Source organism: Thunnus albacares, chromosome 6, assembly GCF_914725855.1.
Source record: "Thunnus albacares chromosome 6, fThuAlb1.1, whole genome shotgun sequence".
NCBI classification, from domain to species: Eukaryota; Metazoa; Chordata; class Actinopteri; order Scombriformes; family Scombridae; genus Thunnus; species Thunnus albacares.
The window spans coordinates 32098344-32123925 of NC_058111.1; the positions used below are offsets into that span (position 1 = coordinate 32098344).

The window sequence follows — 25582 nt, forward strand, 5'->3', positions numbered from 1 at the left end:
CTCATGCAACCCTGCAAAGAATAAGTGTGATTTACTTGGCTGGTAGTAGTCATAGATCTTAACCACAGCTGGCTTCAGGTTCTGCACTGGGAGCTCCTGTACGAGCTCTAATATGTGGTTGATGGGTTTGTCCTTCCGTAACTGTTGGAAGAAAAAACACAATCAGTGACAAATCTTGAGAGCATTGTCCTGTATTTAACCACTGCGAGTTCCTTTCACCTCCTTTAAGTACACAAGAACATGATCTTCCTTTTCTTCAACACGATCCACCAGCAGGTCACCTTTGAGCTGCGAGAACATGATATTCAGCTGGGTTACCATGACATTGACAATTGACACAAATGTTACAGGTTAAAATTACTGTATTAAGTTACCTTCTTCAAAGATTCTGGATCTGGGACAAATCCAGAGAGCATTTTGATATCCAGGATTACCATGTTTGTAGTGGGCTCTTTCCCACTATATCTGTAACCATGGAACCATAAAAAATGTAATGTTACAAACAGCTGCACTTTTCCATGTTTTGAATAAGCTACAACAACATGTCAAGATTTTCAGTATTCTATAATGGCTGTAGGGTAGATCTAGTTGCTGCACATTACTTACAGGGACTTAAGCTTCAGAGTGAGTTTAGGTTTCAGAGATTGGCAGTCAGCCTCTGGTTTGACCTTGACACTGAGAGTGGTGACATCAGCAGGAGTTGGGATGTTATAATGAAGAGAAATCTGACAAGGAGTGCAACAGGATGATTTTAATATTCATAAAATTTTAATTTGGGAGCCTAAGAGCACCAGTAGTGGTGTAGTATTATACAGTATGTGTGCATACAGAGGAAGAAAGTTAAGAGCCACAAGATCCACTGACCTGCATTGACGCACATGCAGTTCCCTTCACCTCCAGACTGTACTTTCCTGCCACGTCCTGCAGCATCTTCTCCTGGTAGAGCAGTTTGTTGCTCTGGTTCACATCAAATGTCAGCTGGCCACTGGGTGATTGGACTGTCACTGTGCTTGAACCCTCTGGACTGAACACCACAGTGGAGTAGAGAGCCAGAGCCTGAAGAGCCACCACTGTGTCCTACAACACACGTACAGAAAAGTTGGAATTCAACTACAGCAAATATTTACACATGTAAAATGCATTTACCACCTACAACACTTTTCATTTTCAGTGCCTCACATTTAATGGTTATATATTGATCATCTATAGAGAACCACTGCACCAATTATTTTTTCAATACTTTTGTCGTTCTCACATTCTTATTTTTCGTTGCAGCAGCTGTATCCATGGAAATGAAAAAAATCTTTAATATATCCAACTCAGTGAGTTAAAGTAGCTACTGTAGCTCTGGGCTATATTGTCTTACCTCTTAAAACCATGTATTTAAAAGGAAAATTACAGTTTATAACAGGTTTTATTTTTGCAGTTCTCACCATCAGTTCCAGCAGTAATGATAACATTGTACTTGCTGGTTAGTACCATAATGCTGCCACCTTTACATGGTTTGTATTAACTTTAATGGATGGTCAGAGTGCATGATGTTTTTTTTCATTCTGTGCACACAGGTGCTTCAAAGATTGGCTAACATCAGGTTAGTTTCTATTTTCCTTTATGTAACCAATGAGTGTATGTAACAGATGAGCCGCTCAGTGAATGAAATGTCAGTGTTACAGGAAATGATGAGCCATCACAGTTGCTTATCAGGGCTACCCAAACTCACAATGGAGAACTTATTAGCTCACTATCAGCATTGTTTCAGCTTACACCTCCCAACACACAACAGAAATCACCGTTTGGATGCAGGCTTTTGTTTGGACATTACATATTAGGATAAACTCTTGTTTCAATCCACACATTTGACAAAAGTTAGCATGCTAACAAGCTTTTGTCCAAAGTGACAGACAAATGAGGTACAATCCAAGCTACAGTAGCTCAAGAAGGAGCCTTTGAGAATAAATGCTGCAACATCAAGCTTCATGTTTTACCTGACACAAATGCCACAAGAACTGTTCGAGTGACTGATGCAACATGCTCATTGATTGATAGTTGGTCATCAATCACGATGCCCAGATTTCTTGCAAACTTTGTTGGAGAGCGCAAGCCACCATGTCAAAGGCTACTGAGAGATCCAGCAAGATGAGAACTGATGACAGGGTATCACTGCAGTGGAAAGGTCACTCTTGAAACCAGGTTGGTTTAAATTAAGTAGATTACGACTTGGATGAAAACTGCACACGCTAGAACAATGGTTGCCAACCCATCGATTGTGATTGACTGGTATATCTTTGAGACTTTCCCTTAAGCTAAAAATAATAGAAAAATAAATACACAAATGTAAAAGTGCTTTGAGTGGTCAAAGACTAGAAAGGTGTTATATAAGTGCAGTCCATTTACCATTTACTAATCACAAAATAAATCACAGCAACAAAGCCGGGCCACTCTGGAGGTTAGCGATGAACCTGGGGGCCAGGTAGGGCAGCCAGCACCAGAAGATTTGGCAGCAGGTCGGATGAGCTCAAGCTTGGATGGCCACTTAAAGAGACTTAAAGAGACCTACTTCTCCATGCTGATGTTCAGTGGTTGAGTTGCGGCAAAGTGCTGCAGCAATTTGTCAACTTGCTGCCTGAGATAGACTTTTCTGTCAACATGGAAAGAGGAGCACGAGGAACTGTCAGATGATGCGTGGCTACTGGACCTGGGGTTTCTGACAGACCTAACGACAAACAGTGCTTTTCACCCTGAGCAGTACGGTGCTCACCTGGACAAAGTGGCAACAGAGTTCAATCAACATTTTGGAGAGTTAGGTGTCATGGAAGATATTGCTGCATTCATCTCAAACCCATTCCTGCCCATTGATATAGAACAAGTGACAGCCAAAGTATTTGCTTTGCCAAGTGGAGCTGACATGGAAATGGTTGATTTGAAAAATGACATAGAGCTGAAAGTCAGATCAAGGGACAGTGACTTTAGGAGACTTGTCAGCAGAGAGAAGTTTCCTCACCTCACTGCTCGTGCACTTAGTTGATGTGTTTATATTACCTTCTGGGGTCCACGTTCCACACATGCGTAGGAGATCGCCGTCTACAGGAACACAGCGTTGCGACCACACGGACACAACAAATTGCAGGTATGCGGATGTCCATACAGAGCCTATGCACACACCATCTGATCACACGGACCATAGCGGACCCACGCGGACTCGCCAACTATAATTTCAGCTTAAGAGTGAGTGCCTACTTACCTCTGTGAAATGGTATTTTCATAGAAGAAAATAATTGTATCAAAGTACAGGAGCCGCCTTCCTGACAGACACCTCACAGACTGTCTCAGACTGGCTGTCTGTAGCTATAAGCCTAACTACAAAACACTCACAGACAGTATTCAGCCATGACTGCAACAGTTTTGCCCTCTGATGGCATTGTGAAAAGTGATGCTGTGTAAGATGGGAATATAGAACTGAATTTAGCTTAATTGCACTGACTGAGAATTTTTTTCCTTCCTCATACAAATGGAAAATAGGCCACATGCCTTTATTTTTGTGTTGGAATGAAATTAAACAATGAAACTTAGAATTGAAGATGTTATGTATGTAAAGCATGTTGAAGCAAGATAGCTATGGCCTGTTTGATATGCTACTTACAGTGTATTCTTGGTTGCATCAGTTTGAAAGTTGGACCAAAGCATTTCATGTAATTCAAATACAATTAGCTTAAATAAAAGGCCTCAAGCTGGAAGTACAATCTGGGCTGTCTTTTTCGCTCAGTGCTTTAGTAGGTAGATCTTGCCTTTCACAAAGGCCGAGGTCAGGGATTTTGGGCTTAAAAAGGTTGGTGACCACTGCCCTAGAACCTCAGATACAACAGGTAGCAGCAGGGCAGGCCTGTAGTTTCCAATTTGAGATTGATTTAGAGTCAGCTTTTTCAACAACGAGATAACCTGAGCCGGTTTAAACATGGAAAATGTCCCCACAACATACACACTGTTAACAGTAAAATTGTCAACCTGTAGTGCAACTCTGCTTTAACTACAGCTGCAGCTTGTTGGGATGTACCTGTGTAGAGGAGAAGCCTCCATAATGGTTTTGCTGGCCTGTCAGCCATCTGACAATACGGCTGGTGTAGCCCAGGTCTTCAGCAGAAAGGGAGGTGCTGAGTTTGGCCAGCAGCACGTAGGAGCTGATCTCCACAGACAGAGAGGCTGATGATTCTGTTGCTGTCTGAGACCAGTGGAGGAAATCTCCTTAAGGCAGCCACCCAAGAAACAGACAGACAGGCACAAGGTGAGCTATCTCAACAGTAACCAGGTATTAATGACTTGTTTTAGGATTGTGACTTACCTTCTTGTAATGCAACCTTGTCTAGGTGCTGCAGAAGTTGAGCACGGGTCTCCATGTCTCCAGCCAGGGTGAAGACGTATGCCAGCAGAGCTGTAGTGTAGGTGTTGCTGAGGTCACTGGTGGATTCCCTGAGGCAAGACAAGCTCTTATTCACCACAGGATGCTGAAACAGATAAAAAAAAAGTGATATGCATGTTTTGATCCACTCTCTCAATTTCAATAGATCCTAAAAAGTAACATAATTGTTTTGTTATTTATTATGTTAATATAATCTATTTGTATACAAATACAGCACCAGTCAAAAGTTTGGATATACTGAATGGAGAGGTGCGTCTAAACCTTTGACTGGTACTGTAATTCAACATAAATAGAGCAGATGATTTGTTGTAATCGTGTGCATTTATCCCAGTTGTTCAAAAATCATAGACAAGAACAAAACCAGTACTTGATAAGATGAGGTTAAAGAGGCAAAGTGATGGAACACAGGACTGATATTTACAGTATATATGTAAGACAAATGTGCAAAAAAATTGGTACTCAAACTTGTACACTGTTGTCATTTACTTCACTTTTTGTCTCTTTACAGCGTATAAATTGTACAGTATAAGACAATAAATTCCAACAATAAAATAGGAGTCCCTGGTGCAGGGACAAGGACATCATCCCTCACTGGCTTCCTACCCATGAACACGCCAACTGTGTTTGTTGGAACTGATGGTGAAGCTGGGGCACTGCTGCCAAGAGTTGAACCCATGTGTCTGCTGCAGTTTTCTGTTTTCCTTTTTTTTTTTGCTATGTGCAATTTGTTTGACTCCATTGACTTTAACAGGAGAGTTGATCAAACTCTCTTACAGATACTTACAGATAGTTGTCACATATGGTACTTACATCCACTGAAATATTCATCTCCAAGAAGGCAGCAGTGATGTAAGCACTGAGAGTCACTTCATCAGATACACCACCCTGTAGAGAGGAAGCATCGCTCATGTTTACACACAAAATATTATACACTAGCATATTATAGGCTGGCTGAAAATGCTGACATGAAATACAGTACCTTCATTTTCATACAAACTCCATGACTTACCTTCATTCTGTTGTTAAAGAGTTTTCCTGACTGTTTGAAACAGCCATTTTGAAGCTGTTGTCTCTCCAGCCAACTCCTTGATTCTTCAATCTTTGCTGGGTCAATGTAGATGAAAGACTTTGCTTTGGCAAAGGATCTCAGCACAAAAGCAGTCAACCTGTAGATAAGTTAAACAGGGTCAGATATTTACTAAAAGGAGGTGTGCCTGATTTTTGTAAATGTGTCACCTGTCACCATGATACACTATGTAATTGTAACCAGATACCAGTTAAATAGCACTGCAGTTCAGTGTTGAAGTTTAGTTAATGTATTGTTTTTCAGGTGTATGTCTACAGATAGACATCACTGTGATTCAGTCATTTTCTCACCAAGTGTTCTCTTCTCCATGTCCAAATGTGCTGTAAGCACCATTGTAGTGTTTGTAGTTCAGCTGCCTCTGGTAGCCTGTATCATAATCATAACATGCAAATCATGATTATGATCATGATCTGATGATTAAAACAATTTGGTGAAATAGACAGTTTTTGACTTTTTTTCATATGAGGGGCTGTAGCTTAGGGGTTAAGACAATGACCATGACTTGCAACATCATAAAATGCTCCCCTCCAAAGAAACTGCTTGTACAAATGGAGTCCATCCTCATCTTCGTCAGGTTCAGTCTAGGTCAGGAATATTCCCAGAACTATACTCTGGTAACTTTTTCTGTATTGAGGCCACTTTCACTGCATCCAGGAAAGGAATCCCTGCCCATCGAAGCTTCGGCTGCTGCTCATCACAAGTCTACCACAGCTACAGTCACGGCCATCTTGAAGGCTTCAAAAAGCCAGTGTGTGGCATATGTCGGCATGCTGAACTTTTTGAGTGTCATTAAGGTACACCCTCACCTAGAGTCTCATTCACTCACTCTTCTTATTACCACAACTCCTGGCATATCATTGATCCCCATTTGACTATCAATTCATCCCTTTGTGGCTGACCTTTCTCACCCCTCAACCCCTCCCATCCCTGGCCCTCATTCATCCCCTCCTCACTTTATTTAAAATACAATTATTAAATTACTTTACTTAATTAAGAACAGATTTTAGGTTCTTTGGGTCCTTTTTTTTTTTTTTTTTTTTTACAGTTTTATTCATTTATGCATTTTAGAGGGAAATATTGGACTAACCACTGCACTCGCTACATTTTTGTGACAGCTGTAGTTAATAGTGAAACACTTGAATGCAAAACCTATGAGCTTACAAATATGATCTAACCTCAGTACATAAGGTAGTTTCGCACAACAACAGACACTATCTACACATTAATGCATCAATGATTCACAGTCTGAAAGAGGAAATTATTCTGAGTAATTTAAATCTGATATGTTGACAGTAGTTCGTACAGTAGTAATACAAATACTCCTGTAATAGATCCTACTTGTAATGTGAATGGTCTGAAAACCTCTTACATATGATACATGGAATAATAGTGTATTAAATAGCAACTCACCACTAGTCAGGAACTTGGTAGCTTTTTCCATGATGGCTGGGGTCAGCTGCTGTGTGTTTTTCAGGTACTGGAGGATGTAGATATTGGGGGCCAGGAGAGCCATGTTCTGCTCCCCACATCCATACGGCATCTTCAGCAGTCCATCCAGGTTCTTCAGGGCCCGGCCCAGGATGTCACCTGCACAAAAACACTGAGCTCTTAAGACATGAAACTAACCTGATCTTTAATTTCTGCATTGATTTGGGAGACAAATGAGCTTATACACCCATTGATGCTGAACAATTTTGTGATCCTAATTGTGCTACTCTATATGAATACATTTCAGTATATTGAATAGATAGATAAGACACACACTGCCTTGTTGGACACTGTTTACTCAACCAATGTTGCTATAATTTAATTTGCATGTTGGATAGCACGATTTGGAAATCTGTATCAATGTCCTCATGTCCACAGTCTCAGCAGTGCTTTCCAAAAACTTTGTACATTTATTTGATGCTATTTGGCAGCTGTTTTTTAAAAAAATCTCTTGTGTCAAACCTTTCTTGAATACATTGACAAGGAAAAGTTTTTAAACAGTCTTTGTTTGACAGACTGTGGCTTAAATGTTGACATAAATGGATTATCTATCTCAAGCAGGTTTCAAACATGTCTCTTCAGATTGGATTTTTTAACATGCTAAAATGACCTGAAACCAGTGACTGTCTGGAATTTAGTGAATCAACCTATAATCTCATGGCACGGTTTGGAGATAATCAGTTGTAATGTAAACATACACAACTTGTAGTAAATGGGCTACAAAATGCACAAGCGTCTGTATGATCCCTTAACCTTTTATAGTTACCAGGATATACTGTATAGTCTATATACTGTGTATATTCTATGAAAGTGCCATGGTTAAAAAAAGTATCATGATTAAGTACTTCATCAAAAGTGGTTAATGCTTTTAATTTCAGTGTTACAGCATGAAGTGACACAGTTATCCAGCCAGTATTGTTTTATTAAGCAATAGTGAATTTATATCAAGGAATCTGTTTACCCAGAACTGATAGTGAAGCACGGGCAGACCCATCAATCACCTCCTCAGGGAGTTGTAGTTCTATTTCTTCTGTCAAAACCTCTCCTGGTTATAGCAAGAAACACAACAACACAAGTATGAGTTCTGGTGCAGAAAACTATCACCTTAGTGTGAGACAGTCAAGCAGAAGCAACCGCCTTATTACAGATGTCATTTAGAATGAGCCATAAATGGATGAAGCCCTGAATCAGATGTTTTCATATCATTTTACCGCCTGCTCCACCAGTCTGTACACCTGCCAGTGAAACAAACAGGAAAGAAGTTTTGCACCAGCAAGGTTCTCCAACAGCAGAACAGGTGTCTGTGAACCATTGTCGGCAGTGATATGTCAGATATACAATTAATGATTAGTTTGTAGCTCTCATATGTAAACCGACTTTACAAGGTGTGTCTCAACTAAGGATAAAATAAAAAGAATACTAACAGCAAAATCAAACGTTGACTCTGTAAATTAAAAGAATGATAAAATGAATCACACAAAAGTAATTAATCAATGTTGCATTTCTAAATGTGCGTTTGATTGGCATCTCTGTATAACAAAAATCACACAGTCAGTGTAACTGGTTATCAACTTAAACCATGTTTTACTAAAGATTGCGTCTCTCACCTTATATTTCATCTTCACATCACATCACACTCAGATAGCTTTAGAAAAACATGTGTATGCTAGTCTGAAGACTGTGTGAGGTTCTCACCACACATTCTGTTCTTATAAATACCAGTTTATGTGCGGGAAATGGCGTATGCATGGTTTTTGTGCGTACGTATTGTTTATGCATCTGGCCCCTGGTCTTAACCATACTGACCTTTTGGGCAGAGCAGCCAGTTGTGAGTCTTTGTCATCTCAGTTCCCTCAGCCTGAGAGGGAAAGAGGTGGAAAATCATGTAAGTAGGACATGTGCTCTGTCAAAGCTGATCATTTATTTTGTCATCAAATGTACAGTATACACTTTTTTCTTTGTCGTCTTGTATTTAAGGTACCCACCTTCACTATGAGAGATCGTGTGACCACATCAACGCGACCTCTCTCTGGCACGGTCACAATGTCATTGCCACATGACCCGTGGGATGCCACAGCTTCAGCACTCACTGACACATTCACGACCCCTAAAAATGATCATAAAAACATGTATGAAGATCTGTTATCTACATAAAACTTCTTGGAGCTTGGAGTGTTTTATTACAGTGGATCCCTCTCCACCGTGACACAGTTTGGAGGAATGAAATGTGTAGGGAATAAATAGAAAATCCCTTCTAGTCTTTTTTATAATTTATTTTAGTCTAATTAATATATTTTCTTATCACTCAGCCTGACAAGTTTATATAGAGCAGAGAGGAAAATATAGAGCAAAAATATTTTGTTGTAATACATGTTTCTAAATGGTCATTTACATGAATGGCATATCATAGCAACGGTATAGTCCAATAGATACAAAAATTACATTAAAGTTTCTTTCATGTTCATGAAAGTCCTAGAACACATCTTACAAGTTCTACAATTTAAATCAGTTTTAGTCAGTCGCTTTAGTCAGTTTGTTGTCATGGATTTATTTTGAATTACCACGAAATACAGAACACTGGAAAATCAGAAACAAAATTGGAGTAGCAGATTATATATAATATTTTAGCAATCTCTGATTGTATTAACAAAATCTCTGCACACAAGGATAAAGGTGTGACACTTACCTAAGACTGAAGGTGCCATGGTCCAGCTGAGTGTCTTGCGTTCATTGGCACACAGACAGGATGTGTACTGGTCACCAGAGAGAGGGGTGAGGGTGTAATCTAAGGAGGGTGCTGGAGTCACAGTGACCTGTTCAACAGACATAATCTCAATTTTAAGCCAGTAAAGTTACAAAAAAAATGATTGACAGTCATAATGATATGTACAGTAGTAGATTTGAAGGCCCAACATGTTCTGTCTATCTCGCATACATGTAACACTTATTTTCATCCAATAATTGGGATTCAGGAGGGTGAGCGTGAGAAAGCTTTCTAAATGTGAAATTTCATTTCAGTTTTGTGACTGGCAGCCTATATTCCCTTTTTTTAAATTCAATTCCCACCTTGGTAATGAAGTAATATTTTTCACTGCAAGCATGTAATCATCGCAGGAGACAGGGGATTACGCCCCCTCCAAAATATGAAACATGGAGTTTTGTCTCCCCAATATTTGTAAATGACACAACATCAGATTCCCCCCAAAGCTGAAAGACAGCTAATTTGTTTCCCTCAATGTTCAGTGTTGAACCAACTCCAGTGGAAACGCAGTAGATTTCACAGAAAGCCTCCTGTGTCTCGTTTTTGTTCGTGTCCAGCAACAGCGAACAACCCCAAATATTTTGAGTCCAGCTCTGAATATATTTGGTCCATAAAATCTGGTATTCTAATGTAACAAAACGGAACTTTAGCCTATTTGAAGCGTCGGAGGGAGGGGGATAAATATATTGCGCAGCACATAATAGACGCACACAGGCCATTAAGGATGCAGGCAGCAAAGTTATGTACACTGAAACTCCTGTCTGTGCATAATAGGTTTATCTGTCCAATCAGGCAACAACTAACTTATTGCACAACAAAATGTTGATCCCTTGATCAACATTTATTTTAATGATTAGAGAGTAGTAGTATATGTATGTAGTATATGGAAACACTTCTATTTGGTGTTTGATTGGCTTGTATGGATGAGTCTCACTCTTCATTAAACTCTCCATACAAAATCCTTGATGAACCATAAAATCAATAAAAATATAACAAGCTCTGACAAACCTAACGTTTGTCTGCACAAAATGACAGAGAGCCAATGTTAACAAGCTAAAGACTACTACTCTTTTTGGTAGAGACTGAACTAGAGTTAGAAGAAGAGTTAATACTGGACTTACATTCATCTGGTGGACACAAACTGGACTCAAATAGGATATTAATGCTGCTTTGTGTCTGTGGGATGTGTAAGTAGACAGTTGTTTGCTGACATGTTATTGTATTAGTCATAACAACTTCATCAACTGTAAGTAAGGTCTGTGTGTGAGAATTTGTGTGTCAGTAACCCTCTAATCTGTGCATGCATGCAGTGCAAGTGAGAAATGTGCAGTGTTAAAGCAGTGTTAAATTACTACAATGGCAACTTATAGTAACAGTCATGACTTCTGTGGCTTTACATTGTAACATTCAGTGTATTTTCTTCAGTTTCAGATTTTGACTCCAGTGCTTACATTCTTTTATTCTGATAGTTCTTCAGCACATACAATGATTAAGTAGTATTGTGAGTGTTAAAATATTCATTACCATGATACAGCTGGACAGGTAGTTGAAGGTGGTTGCCTTCAGTTCAAAGTGCTCCCCTCGGATGATGGAGTAGGGCAGGCTGAGCTCAAGGAAGAAGGGCTGGAAGACGGTGAGCTCTTTACGAGGAGCCAAGCCAAAACCCTGAGGGGACAAACAGAAAGCCTCCGTCTCCCAGGTGGTGATGGTGTCTGGGACAGTGAGGGACACATCTTTCATTCCAGACTCTCTGGATCAAGACATACACACAGACACATTATGTGAGTTAGAGAAACATACTTTTACTATCTCAGATTGGTCCTGTCAAGTTTATAATAATATAATTTTTGCTGCTTAAGGTCTCATTCACTAGCAAGAGCCATGCCACAACAATATGTCATTTAAAGATTTAATGGAAATTCAGGAGGTATAAGATGAATGGATGTAAAAGGGAGGGGTGAAGGTGAAAGGAGGAGGTCATCTGTTAGGTTGGTCTGGGTGGAGGGAGAGTCAGTGTGGGAGTTCTGTCTCAGGCGTGTTTCCACCTGAGCTGATTACAGGCCCCTAGATGGTACCTAGAATGAGACATGGGAGAGGTATGCACCGTATTGAATAGGAAAGGATGAGGGGAGGAGAGAAGAGAGCATGAAGGGATGTGGGTAGAGATGAGCAGAGAGAGGGATGGGGTAGGTTTGAGGTAGGAAGGTGAATGGATGAAGGGAAGTTAAAGGGAGGGTGGATCCAGAAATCTGTGACAAACAGGGCAGGATGGGTTGACCAGGAATAAGTGGCTCGAAAGGGGATTAGAGGTGTGGTTGAGGTGTGGCCCTGCTGGCCTAAGTTAACTAAATAATAATAATGATATATTTCAGTAGTTGTTGCCTGATTGGTAGCTTCAGCTCATTCAAAATTCTGCAGCTCAGCTATTAACCAGAACCGAGAGAGAGCACATTAGTCCAGTTCTAGCTGCTCTGCACTGGCTTCCTGTATCATTCATATTGACTTTAATGTCCTCCTCCTTACATACAAAGCCGTTAATGGGCTAGGACCAAGCTACATTGCTAACTCCATTGTTAACTATTTGCCCTCAAGAACACTGCAATCATCTGATGCTGGTTTATTGGAGATTCCCAGCAACAGCCAAAAGAAAATCGGGGATGCAGCCTTTGTCAATTACACCCCAAAACTATGGAACACACTACTGATAGATGTCAGGGAAGCCAACTCACTAAATACTTTTAAAAACTTATCTCTTCACTTTAGCCTTTAACTAGTTTTTCCTTCAGTCAGCTTCACGCTTACGCACTACTGCACTTGATTTTATACATTCTATGTATGCTGTTTTAACTATTAAGTCTCAAATTACTACAACTGAGGTACGCATTCTATGTATTGTATTTTCACTTTAGTTTATCTTATGTTTATTAACATTATCAAAAGGGTTTTATTTTCCCTCTGAAGTTCATTTTATGTCTTATGTCTTTCTTGATGTGAAGCACTCGATGCATGTAATTTCATTGAGCTGCACTTTGGATGCACTTTTTTGTATGAAAGGTGCTACACAAATACAATACTAATATACAAATTATTATTATTATTATTATTATTGTTATTGTTATTATTATTGGGCAGATATGCAGAATAGGAATTTCAGTGTTATTACTGTGTTTTGGTGCTTTATGGTTCCTCATAGAGGTGAACTTTTTAGTTCCTCAGATACACCTGAATCTCTTCACCACTGGTCCATTTAAAGGGTCAGTTCACCCCTTTTTCTCTTTTACCTCTTTTGTATCTCTGCATTTAGATAGTTTTAGATTGTTAGATTGTTGTCTCCGTCTCAGTACTGTGGCTCATTAAGAAACTTTATCAATTAGGTTGATTTGTTTCCCAAAATATGATGGATACAATTAGCCTACATTATTTATCCAGCTGAAAAACATTCTATAAATGGGGGAAAAAATTTTTTTTCATTTTTTATTGCCAATGAGTGAACAGGTTGTAACATAACGTAGAAAACGAGACCTTCCCCAACTTTCTCGGTTGTCTGTAACAGCCTGTGGACTGATTTCTATGTGAAGGACCTGTGCCAAATTTTCAGCAGAAATCCAAAGGATGTGACGTTTTTGCACACTCCCGAGTGCCTTGCCTTTCTCCCACTAATGTCAACAAACAACGTCAACCCCTTTTGCTTTTTCTGTTGGTGGTCACACGTTTATGGGGAGGCTGACTGACTGGGAGTAAGAGATGCTTTGCTGAAACACGGTTGAGATCTTTTCTGTTATTATGAGAAGTGTAAGAGAGGAAAAGGACATAACCTGCAATAGTCTCAGGCCGCTGAGCAAGCACGCACGTGAGTGTGACCAACAGGATGTTGACTGCAGGAATTTCTGACTCTTACAAATAGAACCTTTAATCAGTGTACACAGCATAGAAAGTTTTGAGTGTGTATGAGAAACAGAGTAAACAAGAGATGAAAAACTGCAACTTCATTGCTGTTGTTTGCCAATACAGAGCAATTTGTCCCCGTTGTTGTTGTTCTTTTTCAGTTTCTTTATAGCATGAAAAAGATCTGCAGTGTTTTGGTTAAGTGTCTGAGCTGACAAATAACATGACGTAAAGAGGCTTGTGATAAAAGCTCACCCAACTTCCACCAGGTCCCATATCCAAGTCTCAGGGAAGAAAGAGCGGGCCGTCTGTATTGGTGGAGGTGGACCTGCATCTCCAAAGTCCATTGCGCGACCAGTATATGTCACATGACTTTTCTCTACTGCTGAAGAAACAGGACAATATTCAATCAGAATCAGTGGTCAACTTGAAACAGTGAACATTCCTGAAGTTATAGCTTGTAAATGTTCAGCGTGTGTCTTACTTGGTCGATCGTAATGATGACTGTAGTATTTTGTTCCCTTAAAGTTCACACATGATGGCATCCTGAGGAACAGATTTGTTGCCATCTTCAGGCCCATTTTCTACATAAACCACCAACATATAAAGATGGCACTTCAAAGCTGGGTCTGTATTGTAGTATCCATTATGCAGTTTGTTATTCAGTATCTTCCATTGCATTTTCACAGCAAATGTCCTGCCAACAATTAATTTAGGAATTGGTGCATAATGATTACCTGGAAAACTGTGTAAGCGTCATCTTTTTCGCCATGTCCAGGGTATGGCAAAATATATCTTCTTTGTCTCACATTTATACACGCTACAGGATCTTCAACGTCATGTGGAATACCGGATGCTTTTTTATCAGGCAACAAGTCAAATATCTGAAAAGAAAGAAAGATGAAAGGCTATAATTTGTGAAATATTTGCTGTTGTAAACATTAACCGACATAAAAGTCTTGACAGATATGGGGTACTCTTTCATAACAAAATGTTTCAGTTTGGAAAGTATTTCTGTAAGAATATCTTTGAACCTACACTAATACTCCATTCATATCATGTGGGAAGGAAGGCAGTAATGAGAAAGATTCAGACAAGTTAAGACTTGTGTTCAAAGTGTTCAAAACATCAGACAATTTACGACAGCAAATTGCAGGATTAATAATAAAAAGTGTAATCCATATACTGAAAGACTAATTGTCTACATACAAGTTACCATGAGTGATAGACATATGTGAGGAACTAATGTGAGAAATTTGTTGCTGTTGCTTTCCAGATATTAATGTCTTTTTTAGCACCAAAACTCACATGAGAAACCTAACAAGTTGACTTCAGAAGATTAGGGTGTGTCTAGGGTTAAATTTAATAAACCTGGGCAGTTCCACTCACTGTCTTGCTCTGGAACATCTCAAAAGTGAATAGTTAGGAAATAGAAAGCATTACTCTTCTCTTTCCCTAAAAACACATTTTCTCAACCATTCCCAAGATACAGACCTGCAACTTTCAGGTTACAAACCATATATAACAACCCTATCTCACAACAATTCATGAAATACTCACGAAATTTAACCTTCAGATTCATGTACTAGGACACGAATTTTCATTTTTTTCGTGACACTCAGCACGACTTTCAAACTAATGTATTTCAATTGGAAGTATGTTTCATGGAGCATGTTCTTTTCTGTCAATCAGGATTTGGGAGCACAGAAGTTGTATTATTTTTGTTATTTAATATTCTTTTTTTAACTATAACTGCTACATTATTCAACATTTAACCGCACATTTTGTCCTTATTTCCTTTATTTCTTTATTTTCATTTTATTAGTACAGTCAATGGTCCGTGTTTGTCCGGTGGACATACCGGAGGAGCTGACTTATTGTGTGCAGAGCTCTATTCAAAAATGTTGAGATTTAATATGACTGTCCTTTTCTGAAATTGGGCTGGTCACATAAAACGTGACAAAACCTGACAGTTTGACTGACAGACACACTGAATGTGACAGTTTAACAACCAAAGCAGCAGGATTAAAATCAGAGTTTTTATGAAGTTCTTATGAATTGTTGAGTGTTGAGTGAATCAGGGAAGTTAACATTAGCAGCTTTATTTCCAGCCTGTCTGCCATGATGCATCAGCTGGTTTTGTTCCATTTCTTGGAAAGGATCCTGATTAACTTTCACACAGCTCCATGGATATAGATTTAAATATCTTACAACCTATTTATGTATTTTTTTCAGTAACATTGATGGTAGCAGGTACTAACAGGCTAAGCTAACAGTGTGTTAGTGGTGTTGCATTTGCAGCGCTCTCAGCATGACATCAGAGGAAAATGGCCAGCGTGTGGGCAGACTTTCGACTCCTGTTTTGACTAAAATATTTTGAAATAAACCAACGTCTTTACATTTTCTTAACATAGCTCATCTAGATGCAGTGTAATTACTAGTTCAGCTGTACTAGATATTTGATATATTCAGTAGATATATCTTTTTGCAACCCTTTTTACAACCCTAAACCTGAAGAACTACAACTGTGGTGTAGATTTGTATCAAGATTTGTATCAAGCTGCATGGCATGGCTCTAGGGAATTGTAGTTTTTTTTTAAATATATTAGTGTTTTTCCTGGAAGTGGACATTGTAAATACTGAATTGAAAGTACACTGAGGAGTTTAAGGGGATGGTAAACACATTTGTGTAATACAATTTTAAATATCTAATTGTAAGATGGGTGAAAATTAATTTTAACCATATTTTACCTATATTTGAGAACAAACCCAGTTGTTGATTATACTCACATGATAGCCGAGGTCAAGAGCTCTCTATAACAGTTGGTCTCATGTCTTTGGCCTGTTTTGTTGCTGAATTATAAGCCTTCAAACATGCACTAAGGTCAAGGTTCAAAGGTCAGTATTTCAAAGCAGGAGCTATGTAGAATCTTCATACTGACATATGTTACTCTGCAGGTTGAGACCTTTCCAATGATGTATTTGGTTTAGCTCCACAATAAAGTTTTAATTTTCTCATTTCATGGACACAAACCATCCCAGGCCTAGTTTCAGAGAAAACTTTGAAGGCCCAAGATATAAAACAAACCTTTTTGTTTGTTTTTTTCTTTTTTAGAGGAAATAATGACCAAAATGAGTCACCTTCAGAGATTATAATACTGCTGATAATCAAGGGCATTACTACAGGCTTGAGGGAAGGCCTGAAGTGCTTGGGTTAGGGTTGGGGCATAGGCTACTATTTACACAACCCTGGAGATTTTTTTTTATCTTTATGATTCTTGGTTTTGGGATTTATGTCAACATGACACAACCCATTTAATCAGGATCTGTTTTATTAGTCAATGCAAGCATACAAAGAATGTGTCTTGGTGTTTGCTCCCAAAAAACACAACACAGAAGAATAAAAATAGATAAAAGTTAATATTAATAATAGTGAAATAATCTAAATAATACTAATCTTAAATTGAAATTTTAAAGTTTATTTACATAATAGAATAGTAATAGTTTTGAAATGGGATATAAAACTTGAAATTAAATATTGACAAAGGAAATGTGGACTGTGCTATGGACAAAGAAATGAAGTGTATGAAATATATGAAGGTGACAAGAGTAACAATTAAATGTGACATGTACATAAATGATTAAATAATGTAACAGTGGAGGTTGAATGTAATGCACATTCTAAAGTCCACTTTGATGAAATATATGAAATAATGAAAGTATATGAAAGTAATATATGAAATATATAAAGGTGATATGTGAAAGTGCAGGGATTAAATGAGGAATGTGAAACGTAAAGTCTAGTTTGATAACCCTGTCTTCATCCCATTTATATGGCCATATACAAGATGGTACAACATGCTTTATTGCATGACGTGGCTCAATATTAATTGATATGTTTTAAGAAAGATGATTTCATATTAAATATCCTCAGCCACATATTCTTGGAAATATGAAATTAAAAGAGCAACTTCACATTTTACAATCACAGGCTATAAAATGCCTTTTCTTAACAGAGACAACGGTGTGTGGATTCAAGTTGCAGCAAACGGAAGCAATTTGAAATGGAACGAAGCCCACTGACGGCAGACAACCCAAAACAGTAGTTGAACATGCCCACAACACAATGCACTTCCTTAGCCTATCACTATCAAAATCTGACAAAAAAAACTTTATTTCTCAGAAAGAGAAAGGAGAAATTATTAAAACTGATGACCATAACATTAACCTATTGTATTGTTGAGTTATCAAGAACACTTTTGTGTTTTTGTGTTGAGAAATGTTAAAGATATCATTAAAAGAAAACCTTAACATGGTAAAGAAAATACTTCTGGGCAGCAGGTCCTCCACTCTGCCCACTGGACTGATGCAGCCCATTGACTGTGGCTACTGATAAAATTAAAATAAATAAATAAAAACAATTATGAAATCTTGTGATTAAATGTTGAGTAATGTAGCAATTATAGTTAATAAATGAATAACAAACAAGAAAAAACAATACAGCTTCTATGCTCCAAAGTCCCGACTGGCAGAAAATAAAAACTAGGTGCAAGCATAAAACACACTTCCAATTGAAATACATTTGTTTGAAAGTCATGCTGACTCACAAAAAAGATGGAAAATTTGAGTCCATGTACACGAACATATAGATTAAATTTCGTGACTATTTCACAAACTGCTGTGAGACTGGGTTGTATATGAATAAGGATGTAGTAAGGTGTGATGTCACCCATCGGTTTGCACTGGAGTTGGTTTGAAGCCCAGCTTATGATTGTCGCCATCTTTTCAGTTTGGAGCCAGGACCTTCCAAATAAGGAGTGCGTTGTGTTGCCTTTCACGCCCTGGAAAGACGCCGCGCTACCTCAGATCCAAGCTAATGCTATCTTACCGGAAGTGCTGCACACTTGGGCTAACGTTAGCTACTCAAGCTAAATTGTGCTAACAGGGTAGGTATCGTAATCAAGTAACATTAAACTTAATGAAATATTGAGACAATAGTCCGACTCAGTGTGAGTCCCGGAGCTGGGGAAAGCAGCAGGTGAGCCAACTGTCAATCACAGCTGTCAAACAACGCTTACACGGCAGATATCAAAGCTACTATGAGTCAAAATGACCACCAGCACACTTATTAGAGGGCCTGAATTTAGAGATGGAGACTGTACTCCAACTTAGTACTTCCAGAGAGAAGTTCATGCTTTTTGAAAAGGAGTCATTTGGAGCATCTAGGGGCCCTTTATCGTACTTCGGCATTAACTTCAGACTCAAGTTGTGGAAGTTGTTGCTTGTTACAAACCCATTGATGTAACACAGAACACAATAAATAAATAAAATAATCGAATGCATCTGCTGTGGTTGATCTTGACCTTGTCTACATTCAGAGTCTTCCCTGGCTCCTTAATGAGGACGCTCTGGTCGACAGCGCTCACGCCACACAGAGAGTCTGGATGGGCCGTCAACTTCAGGATGCTTTCTTCTCCTGGAACAGCTGAGGACGGAGAAAACTCCAACAACACCTGAAACACACACACAAACAGATGCACCATAATGACCTTTAGAGCTGTAAACCTGTTGTGTTTTGCTCCAGCGAATCATCTGATAGAAGTAGTTGTAGCGACTACTGGCAACAATGTAAAAGTCGCTGAGAGGCTGAGGTTGGGCCTTGTTTGCCGTTTGTCTGACACGCTACCAAAAAGATTTGCTGAGATCAAAAAATACGTTTAATAACTTTTATTAATGAAAAGGATCAACTTATTATAACGTGCACAAAATATACTCAAAATAATCACAGCGATCAGATGTAAAACAGTGGTCAACAAAAAATACGACGACCCACTCACCCTCTGTCTCTTTCTTACCAGCCGGCATGCAGGTGAACAGGTGCTTATATTAACTATTGGATACCACCGCCCATATCCATGTGACCTGATTATCAATCACCGTGATCGTGCAATAATAAACAAACCAAAATAACCCAAAATATAAAACAAAAAATTATTACTTTGCAATTCATTCAAACTTGAAAATTAATCCATTCATGGCTCCTACAGTAGTTATTATAATATGTATATAGAAGACACATTTTCTTATTTTTAAGATGATAGACTGATTGTTCACCCTCAGATTTCTGTCCAGGAACAGGCCAGTTTGTTTGTCTGGAGGCATGATGGATCTCAGTGGTAAATGGAAATTTATCAAACTTATCTTAAAATGTCATTAGATTCAATCTGTAGCTGATTTGGCTGATACAGGGACAACCCATGTAGCTCATGATTTTCTGTTCTCTTTCTTAAGGTACAGTTACATTAGCCTCTCATCTGACAAAAGAAAGATATGAAATGAGGCGTGCAAGGGGAAGTTGTTATCGTCACACCCCACTCCCTGCTGAGTTTGGTGCCTCCTTGTGGGGAGTGACAAGGTCCAAGCCTAGATGGGAGAGATCATCACTGTACATATTTCCATTTACATAATAATCCATTCAACTTGGGTTGAAGCCTGCACTCCAACATATATCCAATGCACCACTTTAATCATGGTGGCGTATTTAAGCCCTCGGTGCTCTGCTCACTCTTTAGCTCCATGCATGCTGCCGCACCACTTAGCCAACTCAGAATCTGCAGGACATGGATGTATTATAAGAGGTGGATAGGGTGCTGCCAATCAGCTTTGCAGCCAGTTTTTCCCAGTGGTTACTCACGGTATTGCTGCGAAAAACACCCCTGCGGCCTAAGAATCATTTTCCCTATAGGCCACCATTGTAAATGAGACTTCTATGAAACTGTTGACAAGACACCCTGAACTGCAAACAAGTTCAATTATGGCTCTTTCTGTTGTGAATTTTTGATCCATGCAGGTTTTATATTTATAAAACTTTCCTCGAGCTGAGAAAAGTGATTTAAAAATCTGTGACGTTGCCACAATGTAAAGGGCCAGGTGGGGCCAGTGGGAGAAACACTGCTGTGCATATTCAATAGGCTACACAGCACAGAAGCAAACTTGGAAGCTAGGAACCTTTATTGCCGTATGCGCCAACCGAACAAAGGAGGGTGGAGGTGGAGCTTTTGAAATTCTACATGAACAGCAGTTGCAGTATTTGACACCATATCTTTCAGGTGAGCCGTGTGGAAACAGGCATGCAGTAAAAGAGTGAGCAGAGCAGTGACAATATAAGTACACCGCCGTAATTAATCAAGTTGGCTGCCTGAACTAACTGAAAGATTTTGCTTCAGTTATTATCACTCCCTGGCCCTGCTGTGCTGAGCTTGGTGCTTCCCTCTGGGGAGTGATGAGGTCATAGCCTGGACACCATACATCAGCGCTGTAGTTATTCTACATTCAAATAATAATTCCACGTGAGTTGGTTGACTTGACTGATGTTTTGGTTCTAATGGGGGTAGTAACTAAATATTGATCCGTGGGATCACATATGAGAGTGATACTGTGGTTTGCAGCCTGTCCGTGTAATAATGCCCTAAATGGGGTGATGTCACTCTGCTAGAACACTGCAATGATACACTGATCGACCATGCAAATCGGCAGGTGATAGTTGAAAAAGGTGAATGTTGAGTCAGCACAACAGGAAATGTGCCCTTGAATTCGTCAGTTGTTCAGGCTTTAAATGAAATGGAGATCGGACATCTGCAGGTTGGTGCTTGTGTGACTGCACCTTAACCACTGGGTTTGCACATACTGTTGCTTTTCACAGCTGAATGAAACCACTGTGAAAGCCTAAACATGAGACTACACTGATATATCATTTTACATCTAAATCTACATCATCATCTTCTTCTTCTTCTTTTTGCACTGACCTTGTGACTTAAGCATTTCTCTGTGGAGAATTCTGCACTGTGGGCTATTATAGTCTCACTGGGAAGGACAGCATAAGCAACAACCTGGACCTCTGGTGCCATCTCTGGAGACACTTTCAACTGAAAGGACACTTCCCCCTCAGTCACTGAAAAGCAAACAAAATATCATGGTCAGCCATATAAACCAACACAACACAAATCCTTCACAAATTCAAAGTACATTTACAATTTTAGGTCTTGGAAACTTTCATTCCCTGGACCAAAAACATGAGTTTTGATTATGTATAAGTAAGAAATGTGTGGATCATCCATGTATCGGCTAGTTGAAGTGCTGTAGATTTAATTAAAGTTCTCTCTCTCTCTCTCTCTCCCCTTGTCTCCTCTGTCTTTCTCCACCTGGTGTATGAAATGAAGCAAAATTCTACTGGATAATATTTTATTAGTAAAACATAAAACTGGCTTGAGAGTGTTTCTGCAAATCTGACTTTATGGGTAGATAATTCTCACTTAAGTCATTTTCAAAGCCATCTTTACCTACCAGGTTCCTTTTGCACTGTGACCTTCTGAAGTTCTTGCTTGATGATGGTTCCTCTGGATAAGATCTGGTGGAAATTAAGAGAAACATGAACTGTAAACTTTCCAGAGAGAGCTGGATGTGAGGGATCTTTGTAAGAGCAAGGTGAACTGAATCCTAGTTGTACTTCTGTACTGAAACCTGAATGACTTGGATAACAAAATAATACTCTCGCCGTTCTCTCTCCGTTCTCTCTCTAATCTCTATTATTTTGTTTGCACACCCTTTTCAGTGCATTTTTATAATTGCTTCCACCCAAACCTGTGATGTTGAAGGTAAAAATAAAAAATCAATCTACGAACATGTATGATGTAAACTGTATATATGATTCTTAAACACTACATACCATAGAATTATTTTGAACATCAACAACAACTGACCCAGACTACAGCACAAGGAACTCAACCTGACTTAGTCTCATCAGTCGATTCCCAAATCTTAACTACAATCATGATGTGTGTCTGGTCAACTGTTTGGCAGAACACATTTTGAGTCACTATACCTTATTGAAAAATGTGTTGAACTTCACTTGATTGAGCCATCTCTACCACTTGGTTTAGGTATGCTATGCTAAAAAAAAATTCACTAGATGCCTTTAAATAGTGTGACTTTTCAGTTTGCTTCCTTACAGGAAGTTAGCAACAAATAAGTCGCTCCAGTAAAAAAAAACATTGATTGTTGCTATTATTGTCTGATGGAAATAAAAAATGCAAAGAATTTTTTTTCCATTGCTTTTTTCAAGGGTAGTTTGTAGTCTCAGTTGTTGTGATTTATCACCAAGTGTACACACACTTTACACCCAGCACTCACCAAACACATCACATCCACAGAGCCCTGGGTCTCTCCTACTATAGTGTATTGGATGGAGATGGGCTCTTCTCTTTCACAGGGAAGTGGTTTCTCCTTCTTCTTCACCTCTAGAAAGCTGACCGTTTTAGAATGAGGAGAAAACGGCCGGACCAAGGACAGAGTGTGTTCTGCTCTCTCATAGTGTGGACTTTGGTATGTTTGCTCCGGGCGTTGTGTCAGGCTAGCCTGGATTGTAGAGAAGAAGTGCTATTAACCAGCTAACAACACAAATGATAAAATATATTCCATTTATTACTAATTATCATTCTTAAAAGATTATTGTCAGAAGCAGCAAGCTCACAAAGAGTCTTTTTAACATTGGCTATCCTGTAGTAATGCCTAAGTTAATGATCCTTTGCTGACTCCCTCCTCTGAACACTGTCCAATTATAGCTTAGCAACAGGCAGGTCTGTCAAGCAAAGTCTCTTCAACATGTTGAAACAGTGTGCATAAGACAGTGGTAACAACTCTTACGAGAACTCTTAATTTATTGATAAGCACCCACATTATCTCGATTCTACCCATTGACTAATGGGCTTCATAATTGAGTATAGTTTACAGTGAAGCAAAGTTTCCTCACAATTTGCAATGTGTGTTGCAAAAAGATGATGGTTAATGATTTTTTCAAAGTTTTTAGTTCAGTATTGCTCAAATTTTTGTTTTTTTATTATAAACTCCACCCACTGATTAATCACACTAAATTTCATGTGCTGACTTGGAAATGAGCCGTGATCATGCTCAGTCAATTGTGACTTGATATCTTATATTTTGCAGAAAATACTTTGCAGTCAATGACTGGCTGAAGTCTTGGAGCCATAGACATCAGCAGACACTTTGTATCTTCCCTGGTGATGCTCTCCCAGGACTTCACTGCAGCCACCTTCAGCTCTTCCTTGTTGTGGGGTCTCTGCTTTTAGTCTGGTCTTCAGCAAGTGAAATGCAGTTCAGTTGGATTGAGATCAGGGGATTGACTCAGCCAGTTGAGGAAATTCTACCTCTTGACCCTGGTTGCTTTGGCTGTATGTTTAGGATTGTCGTCCAATGAGTTTTGATGCATTTGTCCGAATGTGAGCGCACAGAAGTGTCCTGTACACCTCTGCATTCATCCTGTTGCCTCTGTCTGCAGTAAAATCATCAATAAATGCCAGTGTACCAGTTCCATTCCAGTTCCATACATGCCCAAGCCATAACAGAAGCACCATGTTTTACAGGTGAGGTGCTATGCCTTTGGTCATAAGCTGTTCCTTTTCCTCGCCACACTTTCTCCTTTCCATCATTTAGATAGAGGTTGATTTTTGTTTCATCAGTCCATAGTGCTTTGTTCCAGAACTCTACTGCTTTCTTTTTGTATGTTTTTGTGAACTGCAACCTGGCCTCTCTGTTTTTGAGGATTACCAGGGGTTTGCATGTGGTGAATCCTCTGAGTTTGTGGTCATGAAGTCTTCTCTTGATTGTTGACAAGGAAACAATTCTGTCTACATCCTAGAGATCAGTGTTGGACAAGTTACTCAGGAAGTGTAATTAGTTACTTTTTACTTATTACTAAGTAATAACATTACTTATTACTTGGTATCAAAAATAATTAGTTACATTACTTGTTATATTACTTTCATTACGAGCGAGCTAGCTGGAGATTGGATGAGGAGAGTACGCAGTGGCAAGGAGGAAGCCGGTGAATGAGAGGAATAAAACATTATTTTCTGATTGTTTCACTGTGGTGTCATATAAACAGGCCCACCCCACACCTCCAAACAACCCTGCAGAGGTGCGCCGCAACGCCTGATAATGGTGCCACAGCCGCTAAATACACATCATACGTGTACTATGGAAGTAAGGTAAAAAAAAAATAGAAAATAGAATTACCATAGTTTAAATTTTTTCCATGTTTTCATGTGTGAAAAGACTAGGGATGTGCAGAGAAACCAGTATTTGTATATGTACCTGTATTTGTTGAGGCAGCAAAATCATTTGTATTTCTATTCAAATAAAAGAGGCTTCAAAATCCTGCTTTTGTTTTAATTATGCTTTTAATTTAAGAAAATTAAAGTGTTGAAATAAGCTCATCTCATCATCTTAGGAAGGAGGTCCCCACAGTGGGTCTCGAACTGGAGTGCACTTTGCAATTGGACTACTTCATTACTATAAGTGAATTATTTAAACAGCATTTGTATAGGAATGACTCTGTCCCAAGCTTTTTGATCCATATAAGCGGTTGGGCATTGTAACTGTGATCACTATAAGTGATCTTATGTGTTTTGACTACTGATGTTTGGATAATTGTACTGACTGCTTTAAAAACAAATATTGCAGTAAGATCTCTTCCCTCTTATCATGAATGGTGCAATGCAACAAATCTGCCCAAATAAATTCACAAAAAAATAAGAGGTTGAGAAATATAGGCACACCCTCACGATGACATCTGGAAGGCCAGCTGTCATCCTTGATAGGGCGTCTTTCAAGGCAAGTGTCCTTGACATCAGGACTCCAAGGGTTGGTCATAAAGTCCCATAACAACAGTTTCCCCTTGTAAGATGCTGCTGTAAGCGACTTCATGATGGTGCAGTACTCCTGCAGGAATTGGTAATCCTTGTCATTGAGGCACTTATTTCCCAGTCTGACATACAGGCTATTCAGCTCGTTCATGTGAATTTCGGTGATTCTGGAAATGGCCTCATAAAAGGAATTCCACCTTGTGGATGACAGCACCAGTAGCTTTCTG

At 39.1% G+C, this 25582-nt stretch overlaps 1 protein-coding gene across 1 annotated transcript in view; it reads right to left on the minus strand.

Annotated features, from left to right (window-relative positions):
* LOC122983821 (alpha-2-macroglobulin-like) overlaps positions 1 to 25582 on the minus strand; it is a 36793-nt gene that overhangs the window by 1143 nt on the left and 10068 nt on the right. The window contains exons 12-34 of the mRNA XM_044353947.1: positions 22825 to 23049; positions 21979 to 22042; positions 21441 to 21586; positions 18999 to 19148; positions 14373 to 14519; positions 14129 to 14219; positions 13891 to 14053; positions 11275 to 11500; positions 9676 to 9802; positions 8975 to 9096; positions 8796 to 8847; positions 7951 to 8034; positions 6912 to 7088; positions 5792 to 5867; positions 5424 to 5580; positions 5225 to 5299; positions 4337 to 4499; positions 4052 to 4239; positions 865 to 1077; positions 607 to 725; positions 375 to 465; positions 220 to 288; positions 36 to 141 (exon numbers count right to left, since the gene is read on the minus strand). Coding sequence (XP_044209882.1) covers positions 36 to 141; positions 220 to 288; positions 375 to 465; positions 607 to 725; positions 865 to 1077; positions 4052 to 4239; positions 4337 to 4499; positions 5225 to 5299; positions 5424 to 5580; positions 5792 to 5867; positions 6912 to 7088; positions 7951 to 8034; positions 8796 to 8847; positions 8975 to 9096; positions 9676 to 9802; positions 11275 to 11500; positions 13891 to 14053; positions 14129 to 14219; positions 14373 to 14519; positions 18999 to 19148; positions 21441 to 21586; positions 21979 to 22042; positions 22825 to 23049 — 3031 coding nt within the window. The remainder of the gene's footprint in view (positions 1 to 35; positions 142 to 219; positions 289 to 374; positions 466 to 606; positions 726 to 864; positions 1078 to 4051; positions 4240 to 4336; positions 4500 to 5224; positions 5300 to 5423; positions 5581 to 5791; positions 5868 to 6911; positions 7089 to 7950; positions 8035 to 8795; positions 8848 to 8974; positions 9097 to 9675; positions 9803 to 11274; positions 11501 to 13890; positions 14054 to 14128; positions 14220 to 14372; positions 14520 to 18998; positions 19149 to 21440; positions 21587 to 21978; positions 22043 to 22824; positions 23050 to 25582) is intronic.